This window comes from Rhea pennata, chromosome Z, assembly GCF_028389875.1.
Source record: "Rhea pennata isolate bPtePen1 chromosome Z, bPtePen1.pri, whole genome shotgun sequence".
Classification (NCBI taxonomy): domain Eukaryota; kingdom Metazoa; phylum Chordata; class Aves; order Rheiformes; family Rheidae; genus Rhea; species Rhea pennata.
The window spans coordinates 17698057-17717585 of record NC_084702.1 but is presented as its reverse complement, the minus strand read 5'-3'; the positions used below and the strand labels follow the sequence as shown (position 1 = coordinate 17717585).

The 19529-nt window shown below is 35.8% G+C and overlaps 1 protein-coding gene across 5 annotated transcripts in view; it reads left to right on the top strand.

Annotated features, from left to right (window-relative positions):
- Positions 1-19529, top strand: part of PTPRD (protein tyrosine phosphatase receptor type D) — a 354190-nt gene that overhangs the window by 244553 nt on the left and 90108 nt on the right. For 3 of the 5 annotated variants that reach the window (XM_062600475.1, XM_062600473.1, XM_062600477.1), the window contains 6 exons: positions 1779-2366; positions 2789-2889; positions 3766-4025; positions 9954-10044; positions 16320-16529; positions 18676-18836. In XM_062600475.1, the coding sequence (XP_062456459.1) occupies positions 1779-2366; positions 2789-2889; positions 3766-4025; positions 9954-10044; positions 16320-16529; positions 18676-18836 (1411 nt within the window). The remainder of the gene's footprint in view (positions 1-1778; positions 2367-2788; positions 2890-3765; positions 4026-9953; positions 10045-16319; positions 16530-18675; positions 18837-19529) is intronic. The other 2 variants (XM_062600476.1, XM_062600474.1) reach the window with 1 other exon arrangement.

Here is a 19529-nt window from a genome sequence, read left to right as displayed (position 1 = left end):
CTTAGTTTATTTGTAGGTACCACCAAGATTAAAAAATAGTTCAAACTGTGACTGCCACAAGAATAAAAACAATTTATCATATTACTTAATTTAGTGACACCTTCCAGCAGTCTCTCCTCTAAAACTCTGAAGGAGTTATTATTCTATTTCTGTGGACTCCTCTCTTTCATATGCTCCATTGGCTTTAGTAATAGTTATAATACAGAGAAAAATATGACCTGCAAAAGGCCTTCACAATTGCTTTTTTTTTTTTTTTTTTTTCCTTGTTCCATAAAGAGTCATCATTTGGGAAAAGTCAGAACTAGTCAGAGAAATATCCTTTGCACTCCAGGAGCTGTAGGAAAAAGAATTCTTGGGAACATATTTGCGCCAGATTGGAACATACAAAATGAAGAGTATTTAGAAAATTTATATAAAAACTAAACTAAAATTTGTTTATAATTAGAAGCAATGTCTGGACCTGTGAAAACATAACGAGGAAAGAATTTATTAACTGCAGCATTTTCCTCAAGCCTTGACATTCCTCTCTCCATCTTCCTAATTCATTTTCAAATGGTAGTCTGATGTTCAGACAAGAAACTAATTTGTTGGGTGCCTAAGAAATATAAGTAATAAAACTCACTGAAGTCTCTAAATATAGGAACCTAAACTTACAGTGCAGCAATTAGGTTTTGTGGGGGAAAGCTCTGAATGTGCATGGAGCTAATTAGTCTTCATGGAAGACTGTTACCATGACACTACTGCTCCTAAAAGTACGCTAGTTTCTTGATCTATCGGGCATTGGTGAAGACCAAATTTCTAAGTACTATTATGGATATGTTTCATTATCAAGTAGTTCATTGCAATAGGAATACAGAGATGAAAGAAATTGATACTGAGACCCTCAGATGTACACCATGCAAGGTGCATGATGGGACTTCAGTCTAGTTTAATTTAATCCTCTAACTGAAAGTTCTCACTGCACATATGATTTGACCCTTAAACATCTACTGTTGGTTTTGACTCTTAGATTCCAAGTAACAATTTGAGTTTATCTGGTTAGAGAATGGGGTACATTTTAGGCTCCCCCAGAAGAAACACAATTCACATGCACCAGCAGCCGTTCTGGAAACTAAAGCTGGGATAAGCAGAGATAGTCAAAAGATTTTATTCAGAACAGTATTGCTGCTCCAAGTTGAAGCTGTGGACAATGCTGGAGGTGATACATGTGCTTAGAGGGACATGATAATATTCCATGGTGTATAATTCCATGATTGGTGAGGACAAGGTTGACCTGACTATCTTTCTACCATATCTTAACTTTTGATGACAAGACTTAAACTAGACAAATTTAGAAACCTATAAGTTCTCCATCATTATTATAATTATTATTTTTTCAATTTACAAAATGGCGGAAATGTGCCGTGGATTAAGTTAATGAATACTTATGACAATACTCTTTTTTGGACAGGATTTGTAAGTGAAACAGATCCATTCATAAGATGTCTGTTTTAATTTTTAGTCCTTGACTTTTGCTCATAAGTCCTATGCCTCTGAATTATGGAATTATGGTAAGGGAAGCATACAACAAATAGATGGCTTCACTGTTCAAATTTTGAATGCTATATAACTCAGAAGTGCAAGAAGTCAGACATCAGTTTCCTCCATAAGACAGTAATTTGTGGAACAAAGAGTGAGGGAAGAGAAGATTCATCCATATTCCTGTTAAGACAAAGTTCAAGAATTACAGGTACAATTTCATTTGCATTTATCATATTTTAAATAACATTGTGCTGCAGTTCCAGGCAAACCTCGGCTTGTGATTAGCCACACTCAGATGAACACGGCTCTTGTTCAGTGGCATCCTCCTGTCGATACCTATGGCCCGCTGCAGGGTTATCGTCTGAAGTTTGGTCGCAAGGACGTGGATACGTTGACAACCATGGAGTTCTCAGAGAAGGAAGATCACTTCACAGCCACAGACATTCACAAGGGAGCTTCTTATGTCTTCAGGCTTTCGGCTAGAAATAAAGTGGGCTTTGGGGAGGAGATGGTTAAAGAAATCTCTGTTCCTGAAGAGGTACCCAGTGGATTTCCCCAAAACCTTCACTCGGAAAGCTCTACTTCTACATCAGTTCAATTAACTTGGCAGATGCCAGTCTTGGCAGAGAGAAATGGCATTATCACCAAATACACCATCCTGTACAGAGATATCAATGTTGCTTACCAGCCAGTTGAGCTCCCCGTTGTTCCTGCTGATACCACTATGACACTTTCTGGCTTAAAACCAGATACCACATATGATGTAAAAGTACGTGCCCATACAAGCAAAGGGCCTGGTCCATATAGTCCAAGTGTCCAGTTCAGGACACTACCTGTGGATCAAGGTAGGATTTGTCTGCTTATGGCGTTGACCTTTAAAGGAATTTCGGTCTTTGGATATCAGTATTTTTGAAGCTGTAAATAAAACTGACTGGCCCATTCATAAAAATAGGTTCAACAAAAACAAAAGGTAAAGTATGTAAATCTTAATATGTTTTGGATGCGTTAGAATTCAGTTGTCCCTTTGCCAAGCAAGTTCTGGCTTCACAATTTTTTCAGGTAAGGAAAATGTACACATGATTTGGCACTAGATGAGAGGTTTGTTAGAATGTGATATTTAAATGATACGAACAAACAGGTAGGAGAATTGAATTTGTGTTTTGTTTTTTGGCCTAAATGGAAAGCTAATAATCTCAGGTAGCAGTGGAAATACGTCAAGTTCTAAGCTCCAAGATGCTGTTTATATACATTGTTTCTTTTTTTCCAGCAGTGTTTGCAAAAAATTTTCATGTTAAAGCAGTAATGAAGACTTCAGTTTTGCTGTCTTGGGAAATTCCAGAAAATTACAATTCAGCCTTGCCTTTCAAAGTAAGTTGCTTTCCAGTTTCAAGACATCAAATATAGAATTACATATCATCTGGTTAAGTAGCTTACTGAATATCTGGATTTTTTTTTGCTTGTGCTGTATTTAAAAATGCAAACTAATCAGTATTATTGACCGAGCACTTAATCCATTGGCAAGACGAGCTTTGCCTGATTGTGGCAACATTTCAAACCATCTCATAGTAGTTATCACCCATGATGTGAACTTCTTGCTCACTTGCAGTTCTTTGCTATTATATTTGAGACTAAATAAGGAAAAAAAAATGTGTGTATATATTTTTCCCCCTCCTCTCTGTAGTGGCTGTAACTGACTACCATTTTCTTTTCATCTCCTCAAATTTACACATTTGTGGTTTATAACTCTTTTATGCCACTAACTATAGGAGCCAGATAAAGAGACTTAATGTAATTTGCAGTCTAGCCTATTGTTTCTTTTGCATCCTTCCCCATCACTTTTGTCATCTCATGAAAAGACCAGCAAAGAGCAATATTTTATGAACTAAATGCTACCGAAACCATTCTGACTATGCAGTGTGAATGAAAAGTTCAAGTTACCTCTAAGGACAAGTAAGTGTCTTTTCATGTGAAGGCCTCAAAAAGGCCTTGATAATAAGTAGTGGATTCAGTCGAAGATACTGAATGTGAGTAAGTTGAACTGAATTTTATTGTTTAGATGTGGTACTTCTTTTCCCCTTAAAAACAACAAAAGGAATTGTTGTAGGAGTGAATTTAGTATTATTTTACAACCTAAAATATCCGATGTCTTTCATTTTAAATTTGTAGCCTCATGAATTCAGTGTGGCACTGTCAGTTGCCTTCCCTCAGTGACTAAAGACACCTTGGATTTGTGTATTAAATTAGATCCTTTACGATGATGGGAAAATGGTGGTGGAGGTTGATGGACGTGCTACTCAAAAGCTGATCACTAATTTGAAGCCAGAGACATCATATTCATTTGTGCTGACAAACAGAGGGAACAGTGCTGGAGGTCTTCAGCACAGAGTGACAGCGAAGACTGCACCAGATGTACTGCGTACCAAGCCAGTCTTCATTGGAAAGACCAACTTAGATGGCATGATAACTGTGGAACTTCCAGAAGTACCTTCAAATGAGAATATAAAGTGAGTTAAAGTCCTGGAGAATGGCGCTTCATTGTTTTCAGCTCCAGAAAGATCAATGATATTGTTATTATATTCCTAATCATACCTGGCACTCTAGTGGTGGACCAGGGACTTTATGACATTATAGAGAGCTCTGTATTCTCTCCAGTAGTATTTGAACTACTAATGAGTATAAAATTGTCATTTACTTATGTGTGTGAGACTGAGTAAACCCAGGATGGGATGTGGAGGAAGAAGGTCCTTCTGTATACTGTGGTGGCTTCTCAGAGAAATTTTACTTTTTATCGGTGGTTTCAAAGAGTAAAGAAACACTAAAGAAGCCAGTTTTGAACATTGTACCCTCTCAAGAAGAATGAAACACCCATCTGAAGATCCAGCTGCAGCACCATGAAATACCCATTCTCAGTCACTCCAGAATTCTGTGGAGTTTTGGATAATAATAATTTCATTAATGTTATTGCAAATGAATTAATTTTGAATGATTTTTTTTTTATAAACAGCAAAATCTAAGATGCTGTCTGCTGGCCTAAGTAAGAAAATTGGAGATTTTGCTGAAAACAATGTGAGCATTTACTAGAGGTTATTTTTGGTGAAAAGATGTTGTCGAGACTTAAGCAGTAGAAATAAGACTAAGGAGCTGACAGCTCAGGGCCAGCAGGGATTAGAAGGAATAAACAATAAGGACTTGCCAAGAAAACGTGATGCACAGTACAATCAATAAGTGTTATTGTTCTACCTATAGTGATTCTTGTTGATCTGTAAGGTCCCCACATGTAATGTAAAGGAAATGGGAAGGAAAATGAGCAAGTCATTAAATATTGTTGGGGATTCAGCTCTCTAGTGGATTTTGCTGATGGCTGCTCCCCTTTTTCATTACTGCCTGAGGACTTTAAGGCAGGTGAGGTCAAGAAAGAAATGACTTTAAGACATTAAAAGGATGAAAAAGTGAAAAATGTAGCCATTATCATTAGATTGAGTAAGAAGCGGTCAGTAACAAATGCAGCTAAGGAAGAGTGAAGATGGAATGAGTCAAAAAAGATTTATGAGGCAAGACTGTTACAGAGAGAAAAAGCTCAGGATAGTTGGTTAAACAATAGCAGAAAATGGCATTGGAAAAAGAAACAATGCCTTTCCTTGTATGTGGTGAGAAAATTTGAAAGGCAGTAAGTGGCAACAGCAAAACCATATTAAACCTGGGGGGGCGGGGACGAGTGCCAGTTTTGCGACTATGTAGCTCCTCCTTTTATACATATTTGTTAAGATGATGTGGTCAGGCATGAGGCAGAAAAAGAAATGGTTGGCCAGGCCTTTGGAAATAAGCTCACCAACTCCACTTCACATCGAACAGGAAGAGCTTGCTCCTTTGCACATCTAACGCTTCCTAGAATCAATGAAATTATAGCAACTACAGTCTTTGTAGGCGGAGAAAAAAAAATGTGAAGTAGTTATATTGACATTTTTACAGTTGCTGTTCATGTATTGCTACAATGCAGTATGAGTGCAATCGTGTGCTCATAATTGTCTCTATCATACTACTAAGTCTTATATGCTGAGAATATTTCAGTAATGCTAATTACACAAAAGGTGAAACAGTGGCTTACTCTAACAAATTTTAGGTAAATACTGATGGGATTTAGGGTGATATTATAAAAGCCTTCATAATTTATTAAAGATGGTAAAACTAATTTTCGTTATTTGAGTGTTTGATGGTGATACAGCGTTGAAATTGCACCAGAGCCCTTCATATGCTAAGTAAAATGAATGTCTGTTGATAGTTTCACTTTCACAAATTGAGCAATTTCTGCATTTTCCTTAAATATTTTGGTCTAATTCAAAACAGTTTTTATGGGTAAAAGGTAATGCATCTTTCTCTGAATCTCTCATGGTTTAAAAGTCATAGGTAAAAACAGAATTCTGTGCAAGACTTTGGTCCTTGTAATATTCAGTAATCCAGGCAATATCAAAACGAGACTCTCCTTTCTTCCTGAGACCCCCCACTCTCAAAGAAGACCTCAAAATGAGACAAGCACACACACAATCAAAGAAGATTTTAAGGGATGATGCCTTTTCTGGAACTAAAAATGACAGAACATTACTGTCCTTAATTTGTAGCACTGTATATAAAGGTGAACAGTTTCATTTTCCTGCTTGCTTTTGTTGTACTCACACTTTCAGCTTTAACACTGTTCTGTGTGTGCTGAAAGTGTATGCAACAGTCTTAATGGATGGTCAGAGTTATGAGTGGAAGCATGCATGAGGGAAGTGAGAAAGGGATGTTTACATGTCAAATATTCCTTGACAGATAGAAGAATATGAATACGCTCTTGACTTTAGAAAGGGAAAAAAAATGATAAATTAGATAATACAGTGCAGTTGACCCAACAAATTTATCTCAGGCATGTGAGGGAGACACAGAAGAGCCAGTTCTCAACTGGCTTTTGTCTTAGTTCTTGGGAGTTCTAAAAAATGATGTATAAGCTGTAGTTACTGAACATATGAAAAAAATCAGTATTCATTAGGATGATACTCATGTTAACATGTACTTCTGTTAATGTCATGTTAACATAATATCTAACATAACATGATACGACCAGGTAAAGGAGGAAATAATCCATGTGTTTAAGCAAGTTAAATGAATAGGTGTTTATTTGCCTTTTTTGGGGAAAAAAAAAGAAAAAAAAAAAGGTTATACTCCAAATCTGTATGAAACAACCACAAAAAATATGAAAACAAGAAATTTTAATATTTTTGTTAAAATATTTCAGTTATGCATTGGTCCCAGATTAGAGTACAGTCCTCCATTTGATAATTGAAGCTAATCCATTTCACAAAGCAGAAAAAATATTAATGTAGTAGAAGAAAGATTAATTTGTCTGACCTCTTGCATGTATTGATTTTGGAAGCGGAATTTTTTCTGTGATGCAACTAACTTGTAGCCAGTTCAAAGACAGATAGGAAAAGAAGAGGGATGAGCATTTTAACATCCCTTGGAAATACTTTAGGGGATAGATATGGCTATATATACAATTCCCCCAAATTATGCTTTTTTTTACTGCATTTATAGTAGGGCTGATCTTTTGGACTACCTTCTCCCTCCTCTGATTTTGAGAACATTTGAAATCAAGAATCAAGAGAAAACAAAGTTGCTATAGGTAAAGATTAGGGAGCATCTATGAAAATCAGGGCAAGCATTTAGCTTCCTAATACAATTTTAACCCCAAGATTTTTTCTGCTGGTGTCTCCACTTGCAGTGTTAGAGCAATAACACATGCAGGTAGAGATTTCAAGCATCAGATTTAAATTTGTGTAGTTACTACCATGTACTCTAATTTGCACAAAATGCTCGGTAAGGATGGACATATTACTTCTAAATTCCCACCTTTTTGTAGGAATTCTCACCTTTTTCTTTCCACACCAAAGTTGGTGTGAAATAGCTAGGTATTATAGTTGTGACATGCTGGCACAGACCAAAAACAAGCACCCATTTATTGACTGGAAACAGATACTTAATTTGAAAGTACTCCAATATGTCATCAAGTAACCTTTCTTTAGGGGATGACTGTTTTTGATAGAATATTATTTCAACCACCAAGCCTAGTAAATCCACTCCTGAACTACTGAAGTATTTAGCTTGTCATCTTATAACTTCTGAGAAATTTTTAATTTATGTCTGTTCAGTTTGATAAATTTTGCTTTCTGGAAGGTGTTACAGAGCTGAAAGGGAGGACTAGTCCTTGGCCTGTCTCTTGGGAGAAGGCAGGCTGGGGATAGAGCTGGCAGGGATCTTCCTGGGGTGTAAAAGTCCCAGTTGTGGTTTGCTGCCACTAAGAAAGTCATCCACCAAATCAAGGAACTCCAAATACAGTCGATAGAGGAAAATATTTATAAGTTCTTTCTATTCTTAGTCCATCTGACCTCATCACTCTTAGGATTTTCTCTATTAAAGAACATTTAGTATTCTAATTAATAGTCCAATTTAAAATGTTTATTTTTATTTTTAATGTAATCGTATTTTTTTTTCTTGGGCAGCTCACTAGAGGAGAAGATTTAGGCAGGTGCTTGCAGCTGTGACTGACTGAGAGCCCTGTCACGTGTCTTTTATTTAAAAGGAAAAATTCTGTTTTGAATTTAATTTTAATTCTCCTGTAGGGAAAAATAGCATATATCTGAAAGACTAGCTGGTTGCTTTGAAGCTAAGGAAGTATTTGGATATTTTACTATTCTTTTTTTTTCTAATAAAACATCAAAAATTATAATATTTAAGAAAAAAGATAAAGGATTTTCTAAAATATATGCTTTAGCTTTAAAATCTGTGTGCAACCAGCCTTAATAGTTTTGAATGAGAACATAACATACAAAATGATTTATCATGTTGTTACTATAAAGAATATACACTACAAATTTTGTGTTAAGTATTCGGAATACAGCAGTTAGAAATCGCTGACACTTAGAACTTTTGAGAAACTACAAGTCTTGTTGCCAGCATCTTTTGTTGGAGCTTAGCATTTCCAAAAAGAAATTTCCTGAATTTCATAAACCAAGATTTAACATGCTTATACATTAGGTACAGCAGTTAAAAATCCAAACATTTTTTGTTACATTTATTTTATAGGAAGGAGCTTTAATTCAGAAGAGGCTATTAAAATGAACCGGTGCCATATGCTGGTATGAAGAAAATAAAGTTTTTAGGGTTGCTTAAGATGGAGCTAATTTTTGATCAATTGTAAGGCAGGTCCTTTTCTAAAGACGATTTTTCGTTGATTGCTTCAGTTTTTTTTTTTCAGCTGTGTTCCCTGAGTGGTTGCTTTGCACTGCAGAAGGTGGAACAAACAGTATAAAATAGCAGGCTAGAAAAGGTGAAAAAGGTCCACAAGGATTATCCTCTGTGATGGAGAGCCAGAGAGACCCTTGCAATGAGCTCTGTTGTTACTAGCAACAAAAGAGGGCAGCTTATTCCCATCTTCTCTGAGATGGAGGGTGCTTGACTTTTTGACAAGTGTGTTTATCAAGATGATGTATATAATACCATACTGGATGCCCTGCTGTTGTCATTCTGCTACTTCTTTCCTCACACTAATGTGAAATTATGGTTCTACTTGACATATATCCAGGGTCTGTGAAGGAAATGAAGAAAATACTCATATCTTAAGCCATAAGGAACCGTATCTCTATTATACTGAGAAGTGTAATTTACTAGTCTCCATGGGAGGTATAAGAAGATATTTACAAAAAAATACATGGAGAGGGGGAATGAGGATATATGTAATTTGCAGGTCCTAACTGTGCATAAAGCAAGCCCTCACCTATTACCGTGAGCAGAATTCTTATGTAGATAAAGAACAGGCTTGGCTGGGGATTGATAACAGAGGATATATGGGTGAACATTACGATATGTCTTCTTTATTATCTGTTTGTAATAGTAGAAGCATCAACAAATACATTGTTATCCTACTATTCTAATTATACATGAAAATGGAGGAAGATGGGGTGATGATTAATCATTAAAAACACTGTAATGTATTTCAGGTATTTTTAGTGTGTTTTTCCAGTTAGATGATGGCAGGGCACAAGTACCCCATGACTTCTGTATTTCAAATGAGATAATAAACTGTAGTCCACCATGCAGGCATTTTAGAACATTGTAATTAAAGTTTCCTATGCATATTTATATGTTTACATGAAAAAGCAGGTAATTAGTGCCATTTGCTTGTCAAACATTCTGCACTGGGATGTATTCATTTATTTTCAAAAGACTGTGAACCTTTGAGTCTGTATTTGGAAGACTGCAGTGGCATACAATGCAAAATGTTTGTCTTTAACATATCCTAAGTTGCATCTGTTAAAAAAGTTCTTGTAAACTGTACATGTTCCATCAATTTACCTGTTCTTTCGTTTAACTTTACTCTTGTCCTACTGTTTCCTTTACAGAGGTTATTACATTGTTATTGTGCCTTTGAAGAGGTCTCGCGGAAAGTTTATCAAACCCTGGGAAAGCCCAGATGAAATGGAACTAGATGAGGTATAGTACATTTTTTGGTTTTTTTTCTTCTCCTTTATTAAAGGAACAGTCATATTAGTGGTATGTGATTAACTCGCCACTTTCAGAATTTTTGGTTGTCAGGATATTTTATATTTATATTTGAATTAGCCTGTGGGGGACTGAAAGTTCAAATTACTTAAATTAGAATACATTAAAGACATTAAGTTGCAATAAAGCACACAAAATGCCTGATCTTTGTTGGCATTAATATTTTATTCTTTGCCTATTGTAAAACATAATGCAAAAGTGCAGAAGGTGAAATGAGTTGTCAGCAAAAGCTTAATCACCAATGATATGAACTCTAATAAAGGTCTGATTCGTTAGGGGGGTGTTTGCTAAGCCTGAAACAAATGCTAAATTGCAATTTGCACTGCAATTTAACATTTGACCTTCCTCATGCTATCTTTACCTGATTCTCACATACTGATATAATGTGGCTGATTAGAAAACTTTTATACTATTCTCCATTCCACTGACAATTTGTGTTCAGAAATAAGGGAATGCAGTAGAAAAGACCAACCTTGCATCAATGTTTTGGGAGCTGACCTGCTGTAAAACAACTCTGCAGAAAAGGACCTGAGGGTCCTGGTATACGACAAGTTGACCATGAGCCAGCAATGTGCTCTTGTAGCCAAGAAGGCCAGTGATCTGGTGTGCATTAGGTAGAGCGTTGCCAGCAGGTCAAGGGAGATGATCCTCCCCCTCCGCTCAGGCCTGATGAGGCCACACCTGGAGTACTGGGTCCAGTTTTGGGCTCCCCAATACAAGAGAGAGGTACCGGAGCAAGTCCAGGAAATGGCTGCTAAGATAATGAATGAACTGGAGCATCTCTCCTATTAGAGCGTGGTGCTAATGACGCCAAGGTCGTGGGTTCAATCCGTATGTGGGCCACTTGCTTGAGTGTTGGACTAGATGATCTCCAGAGGTCCCTTCCAACCTTACCAATTCTATGAAAGGCTGAGAGAGCTGGGACTGTTCAGTTTGGAGAAGAGAAGACTAAGGGGGGATCTTATCAATTTGTTTAAATCTATGAAGGCAGGATGTAAGGAAGATGGGGCCAGAGTCTTTTCAGTGCCCAGCGATAGGACAAGAAGCAACATCACAAACAGAAACACAGGAGTCCAACTGAAACATGAGGAAAAGCTTCTTTACTATGAGGGTGACTAAGCTCTGGAACAGGCTGTGGAATCTCCATCCTTGGAGATATTCAGAAGTTGTCTGGACAGGATCCTGGGCAACCTGCTGCAGGTGACACGGCTTGAGCAGGGAGGTTGGACTAGATGATCTCCAGAGCTCCCTTCCAACCTCAACCATTCTGTGATTCTGTAATTTGATACTATTAAGAACATTTTCCATAGAGTGAAGTGTCTCCATTTCAGGGGCCAACCCAGTAATAATAGAAGTTGATTTATTGTGTTATTGATATGATAATATATGATAATAATTCTAGGAAGTCTAATGTTAGCATTTACTTTTTTTTTTTTTTTAGGGATGATATAGCTCATATAGCTCAGTCTAATTTGTCTTTCTTCTTTCCACTTGTAAATCTGGGGTAATATTAATATTTATCTTTGTAACTCTGAGTCCTTTGTGAACATCCTGTACAAGAACAGGACTTGCCTTTGTTACAAATAATATAAAGTATAAATAAATATATATATAATAATAATTATAATTATTGTGCTAGGGTTATAGAGCTCGTTCAAATGCCGTGCTATTTTGTGCATATGTCTGTATAATTCAAATCAAAAACCAGAGATCAAGGACTATTTATTTACTCCTAATTTAATGATCTTTGTATTAGATCATGTCTGTTTTTCCAATTCAGGAATCTCTTATAGAAATGCCACTGCCACTAAAAGGATCACTGGGAAGTGATAATCATTATGCAAGCAATCACCTGCCTTTTTTCCTTTCCCCCATTTATAAAATGGATATTATGTTTGATATTTTCACTGAAATTTGAGGAAAATGAAGATCTTCCCCAAACCAAGACTGCTATAGAAAGTCTTCAAAACAAAGCTCCTTCAGTAACCCTGCCTTATAAATGCGGCAATCTATAGTTTCTTTACGGATCAGAAAAGGCAAAAAGGAAAATCTGTTGACCAGAGAGAATCTTTAATTAGATGTAAACACAGAGCTGCACAAAGGAGAGCACAATTTTGTTACTGCTGGCTAACGGATGAAGGCCTATATTAACTTTTGACCACCTTCTTTTCAGTGGTCGTCACATTGATTCAAATAAAGTGACTACTTGCTTTGATCTATCAACTTCTTCACTTTAAAAGAGTTGGATTGTAAACACCATGCTGCAGCACAAGATCGTAGTCATAGGCAACATCGACTGTGGTTATACAGTAAAATTCTCCTGACAAGATCCATACAGTAATGGAAAACTGATTTACTATCACCACCCACTTTTAACCTCCAGAAACTACAGGCAAATTCAGCAGCTTTAACAGATTAAAGAATAGGTGCCAGATGACATTGAACTTTTTTGCAATTAAATTTTACGGGTCTGTGCTGCTGATTCCCCATAACAAAGGGTCATTTTAATCATCCTGCAAGTTGTGGTGCATTAATCTGTATAATAGTTTGATAAAGAACACTTATTAATTCAGAAATATTTGGGTCAGGATAGGTTGTTTCCCACTTTTACTGATATAATTGAGACCACATTGTAGAATTAATGGTGGAAGAAATAAGATATGCATTGACTGGAAAATGAAAATTATTTCTGATAAGGAACTAAGCCCTTGATATATCTTTTACAATTGCCATCAATACATGTAGTAACTATGGGGGAGGGAAATCAGAAGCAGGCAGTGACTGTACTTCATTGTCACTCACCCAGTTTCTCATACTTAAAAGATTGTTTTTCTTCCTACCTTAGAAAATAAGAACTACATATTGTTATTAGATGTACTCTCCCTGTCAAACATTTGAAAGAAGTTGAACAATAAACAAATTCGGAAAAGAACTACAAAAAATAACCACACTGCTGCCTAAACAAATAGTTCCCAATGGTGAACTAAAGAAACTTGTGCATATCTTCTTTTAGTACAGCCTCAGATGTCTAGCTAGTAGACGACACACATGGGGTTGGGGGATCAATTTTCAAATGCTATCCCAAATGCTTCGCTTAGAAAACAGATCTCTGGAGCAGTAAGGCCACAAATGACTAGTCAAAAGGACTGTCTAGCCTTGTTGTGGCTACTGACTCTTCGTGGTCCCTTGAATCTTTTGTTCTGAAAGAAGCTGCGAGATGCAGAATCTTAAAAGAGCAATAATGGACTTGCTATTAGAAGTATAATCCTTTAATATTAACTCAAAATTTGACTTTATTTTCATTATGAGGTCTAATGACTTCAAATATGTCATGAGTAACTGAAAAAAAAAAAAACATGATTTGCAGTAAGTATTAAGAAGAATATTCCTTTATATTTATAATCAACAGAACCTGAGTAAAAGACTGAGTGTAAAGTCTTAAAATTTAAAAATTTAAGTCCTCGAATAAGGTATTGCTGGGGTTTATGATATATGTGAAGATAATGATATTTGGCAACAACCTCATCTATATGTGAAATATGAATGAAGCCAGAGGTTCAGTTGAGGTCTCTTCAGTCATGTGTAATCAGTGTCACAGATCAAATTTTCATCAACCCACAGAAAAATATGCTTAAGTTTAGTTGGCACTATCTGACCAGCAACCACCCTTGAAAAAGTTTCCTGTTATACACAGTTTGCTTGACTCGGAGTAGTTGACTTTTAGCATTGACAGCCAAAAGGACAGTTTCTAACCACTTCCCCCTATAGTAGAGGAATTCAGCACTTCCGTCTGTTAATATATACTTTTTTGTTACTACTTCAAACTGTGTGCTTGACTGTCTGCTGCTCCACTAACAGGTGTCACCTTGTCAAAAAAAAATTCCCAAACTCCTCTTCCCTCAGAGGCTCTTTTAAAGGCTGTGGCAACCTCAATTAGACTTTGATTTGCCACTGCCTCATGTTGCATAGTTAATAACTCTACTGGTGACATAGAAAGCTGCTACCAGATATGAAAACAGCCTTCCTTGAAGCATCTGTAAAAAAGAATAATACAGTATTCTCTACTGTCCTCATTTTTATATCATGCCAAGTTACTCTAGCTGCTCATTAAAATGTTCAAGAAGAGCAAAGGAGAAATATGGACTGCTGATTGTGATAGAGGTCTTTAATGATGAATAGCAATTAATGATTCTGAGTCTTCTCAAGTTTTGGAAAGTTTTATTTTCACTCAGGGGATCTATTCCAGCCCACCAGCTTTTGTATTGGAACATAGAAGCTGATGGAGTTAAATAAGCATAAAATCTCTGTGGCGGAGAACAGCCTAGGGCATGGTATTACAGCTGGAAAGCAGCTGACTGCGGGCATCTGTGACAGGACAGGTTCCACGTGCCCTCCGCTGCTGGGGAAGTTTGGGTCCAAATGGTGCAACTTGGTTCAATGTCTACATTTAGCCCAGGTCTGAGATATGTGTTGTGATGAGAAAGGCTGTTAAAGTGATCAGTGTTAAAAGCTTCTGTGTCAGTAGCACAGTGACTAGTAGATTGTGTGATGTGTTTGGAAATTGTTAACTGTGACTAGATCCTACATGAGGAAGGCAAGAAGATATGCTAGCTAAGCTGGAGTGTAACACGGGAGAAGTGGTTGAAGCTTCCCTGATTAAGCATATTTGTTAAAATGAAAATATATAGTAGAAATTGAATTTTAATTTCTTTTTTTATTGATGTCTGACTCTGGAGACTTGCCTCCTACTCATAAAAATAAGTGTGTGTTTATATATTGTATTAGCACTGTTTGTGTACTGAAAAGCCCAAAACAACTCTGTGACCTTGGAAAAATTTATGGTTGTAGTATGAGTCCATTTCTTTGGCCTTAAAAACAGGACATTGAATAAGTTTCATAAGTGAAAAACGAGGAAATAGTAGAGCAGCCTTAGAAGTCATCACTTATCACCCAGGAAAAGTTCGGCTCCTTGTAAACAAATCAAATTAATATTTTTTAAATGCCAGTATATCGAAAGTGATAAAAGGCATTGAATAAGCATTTGCCTGCTTTAATAAGTAATTAATCGATGGATTATACCAGCAAAGCTTTATTTCCTTCATTACTTAATATATGTTTTACAAGTTTTAGCTAGTATTTAATCTTGTTGCAAATGCTCTGATACAAATTTTAGTTTTGTTCATCCATAAAATATTTAACGAGATAAGGAAAACTTACATTGTGAGAGTCAGGTTATGCAGTTTAAATCTGGAATGTTTATGTGGGTTATGTATGGTGTGGTAGTAGACAATGTTTTCTAGTCTCACAGCAGGAAAAAAATAGTACAATTCCTGGGGTCCTCTTGTTCATTCCCATCACTGCACTGTTGTATAATGTTAAACAAATCATAAAGCACCTGATTTTGGTGCTTTTGAGCAAATAAAATGATAGTGAATTTCATGTTTGGAGATATGCTCACCAGTCCTTCCCATAACTTTTCTGTGCTTCTATTTACTCTTTGTGAAATAGATTTAAAAGCAAAGTTTGGTTTCTTCAAGATTTTGAGGAATTTAACATTCACAAAGGGCTTGATAATCTTCATGAGAACTGTTAGGGAAATACAAACTTATTCAAATGTTATTCTTAAAAAGCAGTGGTCAATATAGATTTGTTTATAATTTTCTCTTAGCTAGTTAATACAGAGGAGTGTGTATTTGAGAAATCTCAGGAAAAAAGTAAACATTAAAATTCACAAATTGGGATTTTTTTTCAAATTTTGCTTTGTATCTACTCATTTAAATATATCATTTCAGTTACTGGGTTTTGTTGTATTAAACCATAGATATGAAAGTGTCTGGCATATGCACAGAAGGGATAAAATACTATGCAGTGATTCACTTTATTTTACATAGAAAAAAATGCATTACTTTATCAGCCTTTATTTTTTATTTGCAAAGAAAACAGTATCAGGCACTGAAAATTGATCTAATTGACTTATGTGTGTAGTTTGATCAGTACAGTTGCACCCTGGTATCTTATCTTAACAAGAATGGCAAGAAATTGGAAGATTTTGCAAGAACTGATATAGTGACACTGACGTGCCCCATGAAATTGTATTTTTGTAGTTCCTGGCCATGAATTAAATTTTCTCATTACATTGTCAATAAGTTGCATTAATCTTTCTGGTTTTGCTTTTTCTCTCTCTTTCCTCTCACCTCCTTCTAAAGCTGCTTAAGGAAATATCAAGGAAACGCAGAAGCATTCGTCTTGGGAGGGAAGTTGAATTAAAGCCATATATTGCAGCTCACTTTGAAGTTCTTCCTACGGAGTTTACATTGGGGGATAAAAAGCATTATGGTGGCTTTGAGAATAAGCAACTCCAGAGTGGTCAAGAATATGTCTTCTTTGTGTTGGCTGTAATGGAGCATTCAGAATCTGTAAGCTAATTACTGGGTTATTTAATAACAAATTTACCTTTCCCTAATTATCAAAACATTTTTTTTCAATGCTTCTTCCACTTCCTAAAAGCCAGGTCCCTACAGAATATGTCAGAGCCTCTCAAAAGTCAATAATTCCTCACCTTTTTCCAGTTAATTCCTTGAAGTTACCTTTTTTGTATGCATCTTAACTTGTTACTTACGTGTATAACAGAATGCTAAGGATCACCCTAGATTAGATCTGTTCTGATCTTTTGCTAGTTAGTTTCTGCTATTTGAGATCATTGACACAGTTACTGAGGCAGGAACTTCACAGCAGCATCTTTAACAAGGGAATTCCTCATTTGCCTTCAGACTACCACTGAATAGCAGTGCCGGTTACCAAGAATTCTTGGAAAGATCTGTAGAATCAGAGATATGCACAGCTAGCTTCTTTGATTATAGTAATTTCCTCCCAACTTTATCAATTATTTCTTAGAAAGTTAGAAAATAATTCAATAATACAGAGAATTCCTGAGGTGAGCTAAGTAATGAGCTGTCATTCCTCTTTATGTAATTCATTTTGTTCTTTTGTCCCTTTATGCGTGAGTTAATCTAGCTGTGTGTGATATTGTAGAAAAAGAAATGTAATTAGACAAAGACAGAAATAGAACTGAAGGAAGGAAGAAGTTACAATACACACTAACATTATAACATGCCATGTGTTACATGGTATCTTTCTAATTGGTTCCTAAACCTGACAACTAAATTTGCTAGGATCAGCCACTTGAAATTATTGCACCAATTATCTGAATTCTAATCAAATCTTTCCAGTGTGGAGGGTCTGCAGTCCTACTATTTCCTTTTTGATCTCAAAAGAATTTGCTTACTTAAATGTATGGAGGAGTTAGTTCTAGTCAGTATTATTTTATATACATGACTTCATTTTGAAATACAATGACTGCTTCCAGCATGATCTAATATAGATCAGAAGTTTCCTTTTCACTTTTTGACAATGACTGCAAAGAGAACGAATTCTGGAGATGCTGCATCGTGAATTTTCAATACAGAGGTAATAGGCAGATATTGGCTATAAAGTTAGAGGTCCAAATATCTATATGAGAAATACTTGTACTGAGATTTATCTTTTCAATTCAAAGAACTGTTTCTTTTTTAATATTAAATATTAGTTAAGGCATTATTCCTTCAGATAATTCTGGGATGATTACTTTTTAAAAGAGAAATCAGGATGGAAAAGCAGGAATAAATAGGGTTGGAAAGTCACAGCTTAAAAGCCTGATACAACGAAATATATCCAAGAACCTACTGTTGCTACAGCTCTTTGAAGGTCCTGGTAAATTTACCACATGGGGAACATCTGATTTAGCCTGACATCTAAAAGATTTATATGATGGCTGGTGTGAAACTGCCACAGAGAGCAAGAGTTCATAAAAGTGAGCTTCTACTTCGAGTGTTCTAGTATATCTGCTCTGAATAGTTTTTTTTGTTTGTTTGTTTGTTTGTTTTTTGTTTTTTTTTTTTTAAAAAAAGAAAGATTGAGGGGGCTGCAAATCTGACATAATTGTAACCTGCAAGAGCTATTTCTTCTTATTGTTCAAAATACATTTTTTTCTGTGAAGCTGCACCTTAAGAAAACACGTCATTAATGCATGTAGGATATAAATTAAAAACAAGGTTTTATTTATTAGAGAACAGATAGTAAATGGTCCTGCTGTCATCCCTCTGTAGTATTTCAATCTATCTGCTCCAAAAGGAAGAGGCTGAATACAAAGCTGATCTTATGTAGCCATGTTTCTCCCATCTTTGTAAGAACATTGAAGCTGAGAAATATCTCAGTCAACTTAGGTGTTTCAGGGAATGGACGTGGAGATTCCCCAGTTTATAAACACTGATCATAGACTTTTAAAATGTTTCATTATTAAAAAATATATATATATCGTCATAGGTTAGCTCACTACCAGTTAGTGTCAGTGCCTCATCCTTTCCTGTCTTAGTCCTATTTCTGAACATACACTCAGGTTCTGTCCTAGTCCAAAGTCAAAAAAGAGGATTTATTTTAGGTGTAGAATATTCATTATTTTAAATACATTCCTGTATCGTTAAGTGATATATATATATATATATATATTTTTTTTTTTTTGTATAGACAATGTATGCAACCAGCCCCTATTCTGATCCTGTTGTGTCAATGGATCTCGATCCCCAGCCAATTACAGATGAGGAAGAAGGCTTGATTTGGGTTGTAGGACCAGTTCTTGCAGTGGTCTTTATCATCTGTATTGTTATAGCTATTCTTCTTTATAAAAGGTAAGTTTACCTTTTAGTTCTTTTACAGTGGGTGCAGCTTTTTGATATATTGTTCATTTTTTGGTGTTGCTCCACACTGCATAATTTGTACTACAATAGTAACTATCATTTTGTGGAAATTACTATATGTATTAATGGTTTCCATAATATTGCAGATATTTTGTTAGATTTCGGAGTGAAAGGAATGTTTCCAACATTATAGGCACATGAGTTCATTTTTCTGCTGATGATATGTTGTTAACATTTCTGCATTTAAATATTTTTTCTCCTTTAAATATGTTTGTGAATAAAATGTGCTTGCATATAAATATGAGCACATTTGACTTTTTAAGTCTTATTTTTAGAACTGTAATAGTAATACATTGGGGGTTATATTCAGCTTGATGTTAAACATGACTTTCATCTCCACTTAAGTAATTTGAGTTTTTACTTTTGACAGTTGGCCTCAATTTGACAACATATTTATATGAATTTGAAGCTCTGAATTGTGAGATTAAAGAAACATCAGCATTTTCTACTAATCTTGCAATCAGATCAAACTGGGTTTACTCTTTCACTGTCCGTGATTCATAAGGACTTTCCTATGCCTTACAATTTACTGGATGCAAGCTGTATATAATGCCTTAATTTATACATAGCAGTACGTAGCAGCTTTTTACAATGTAAATGGGTATGTAGGGGCCATGATACTGA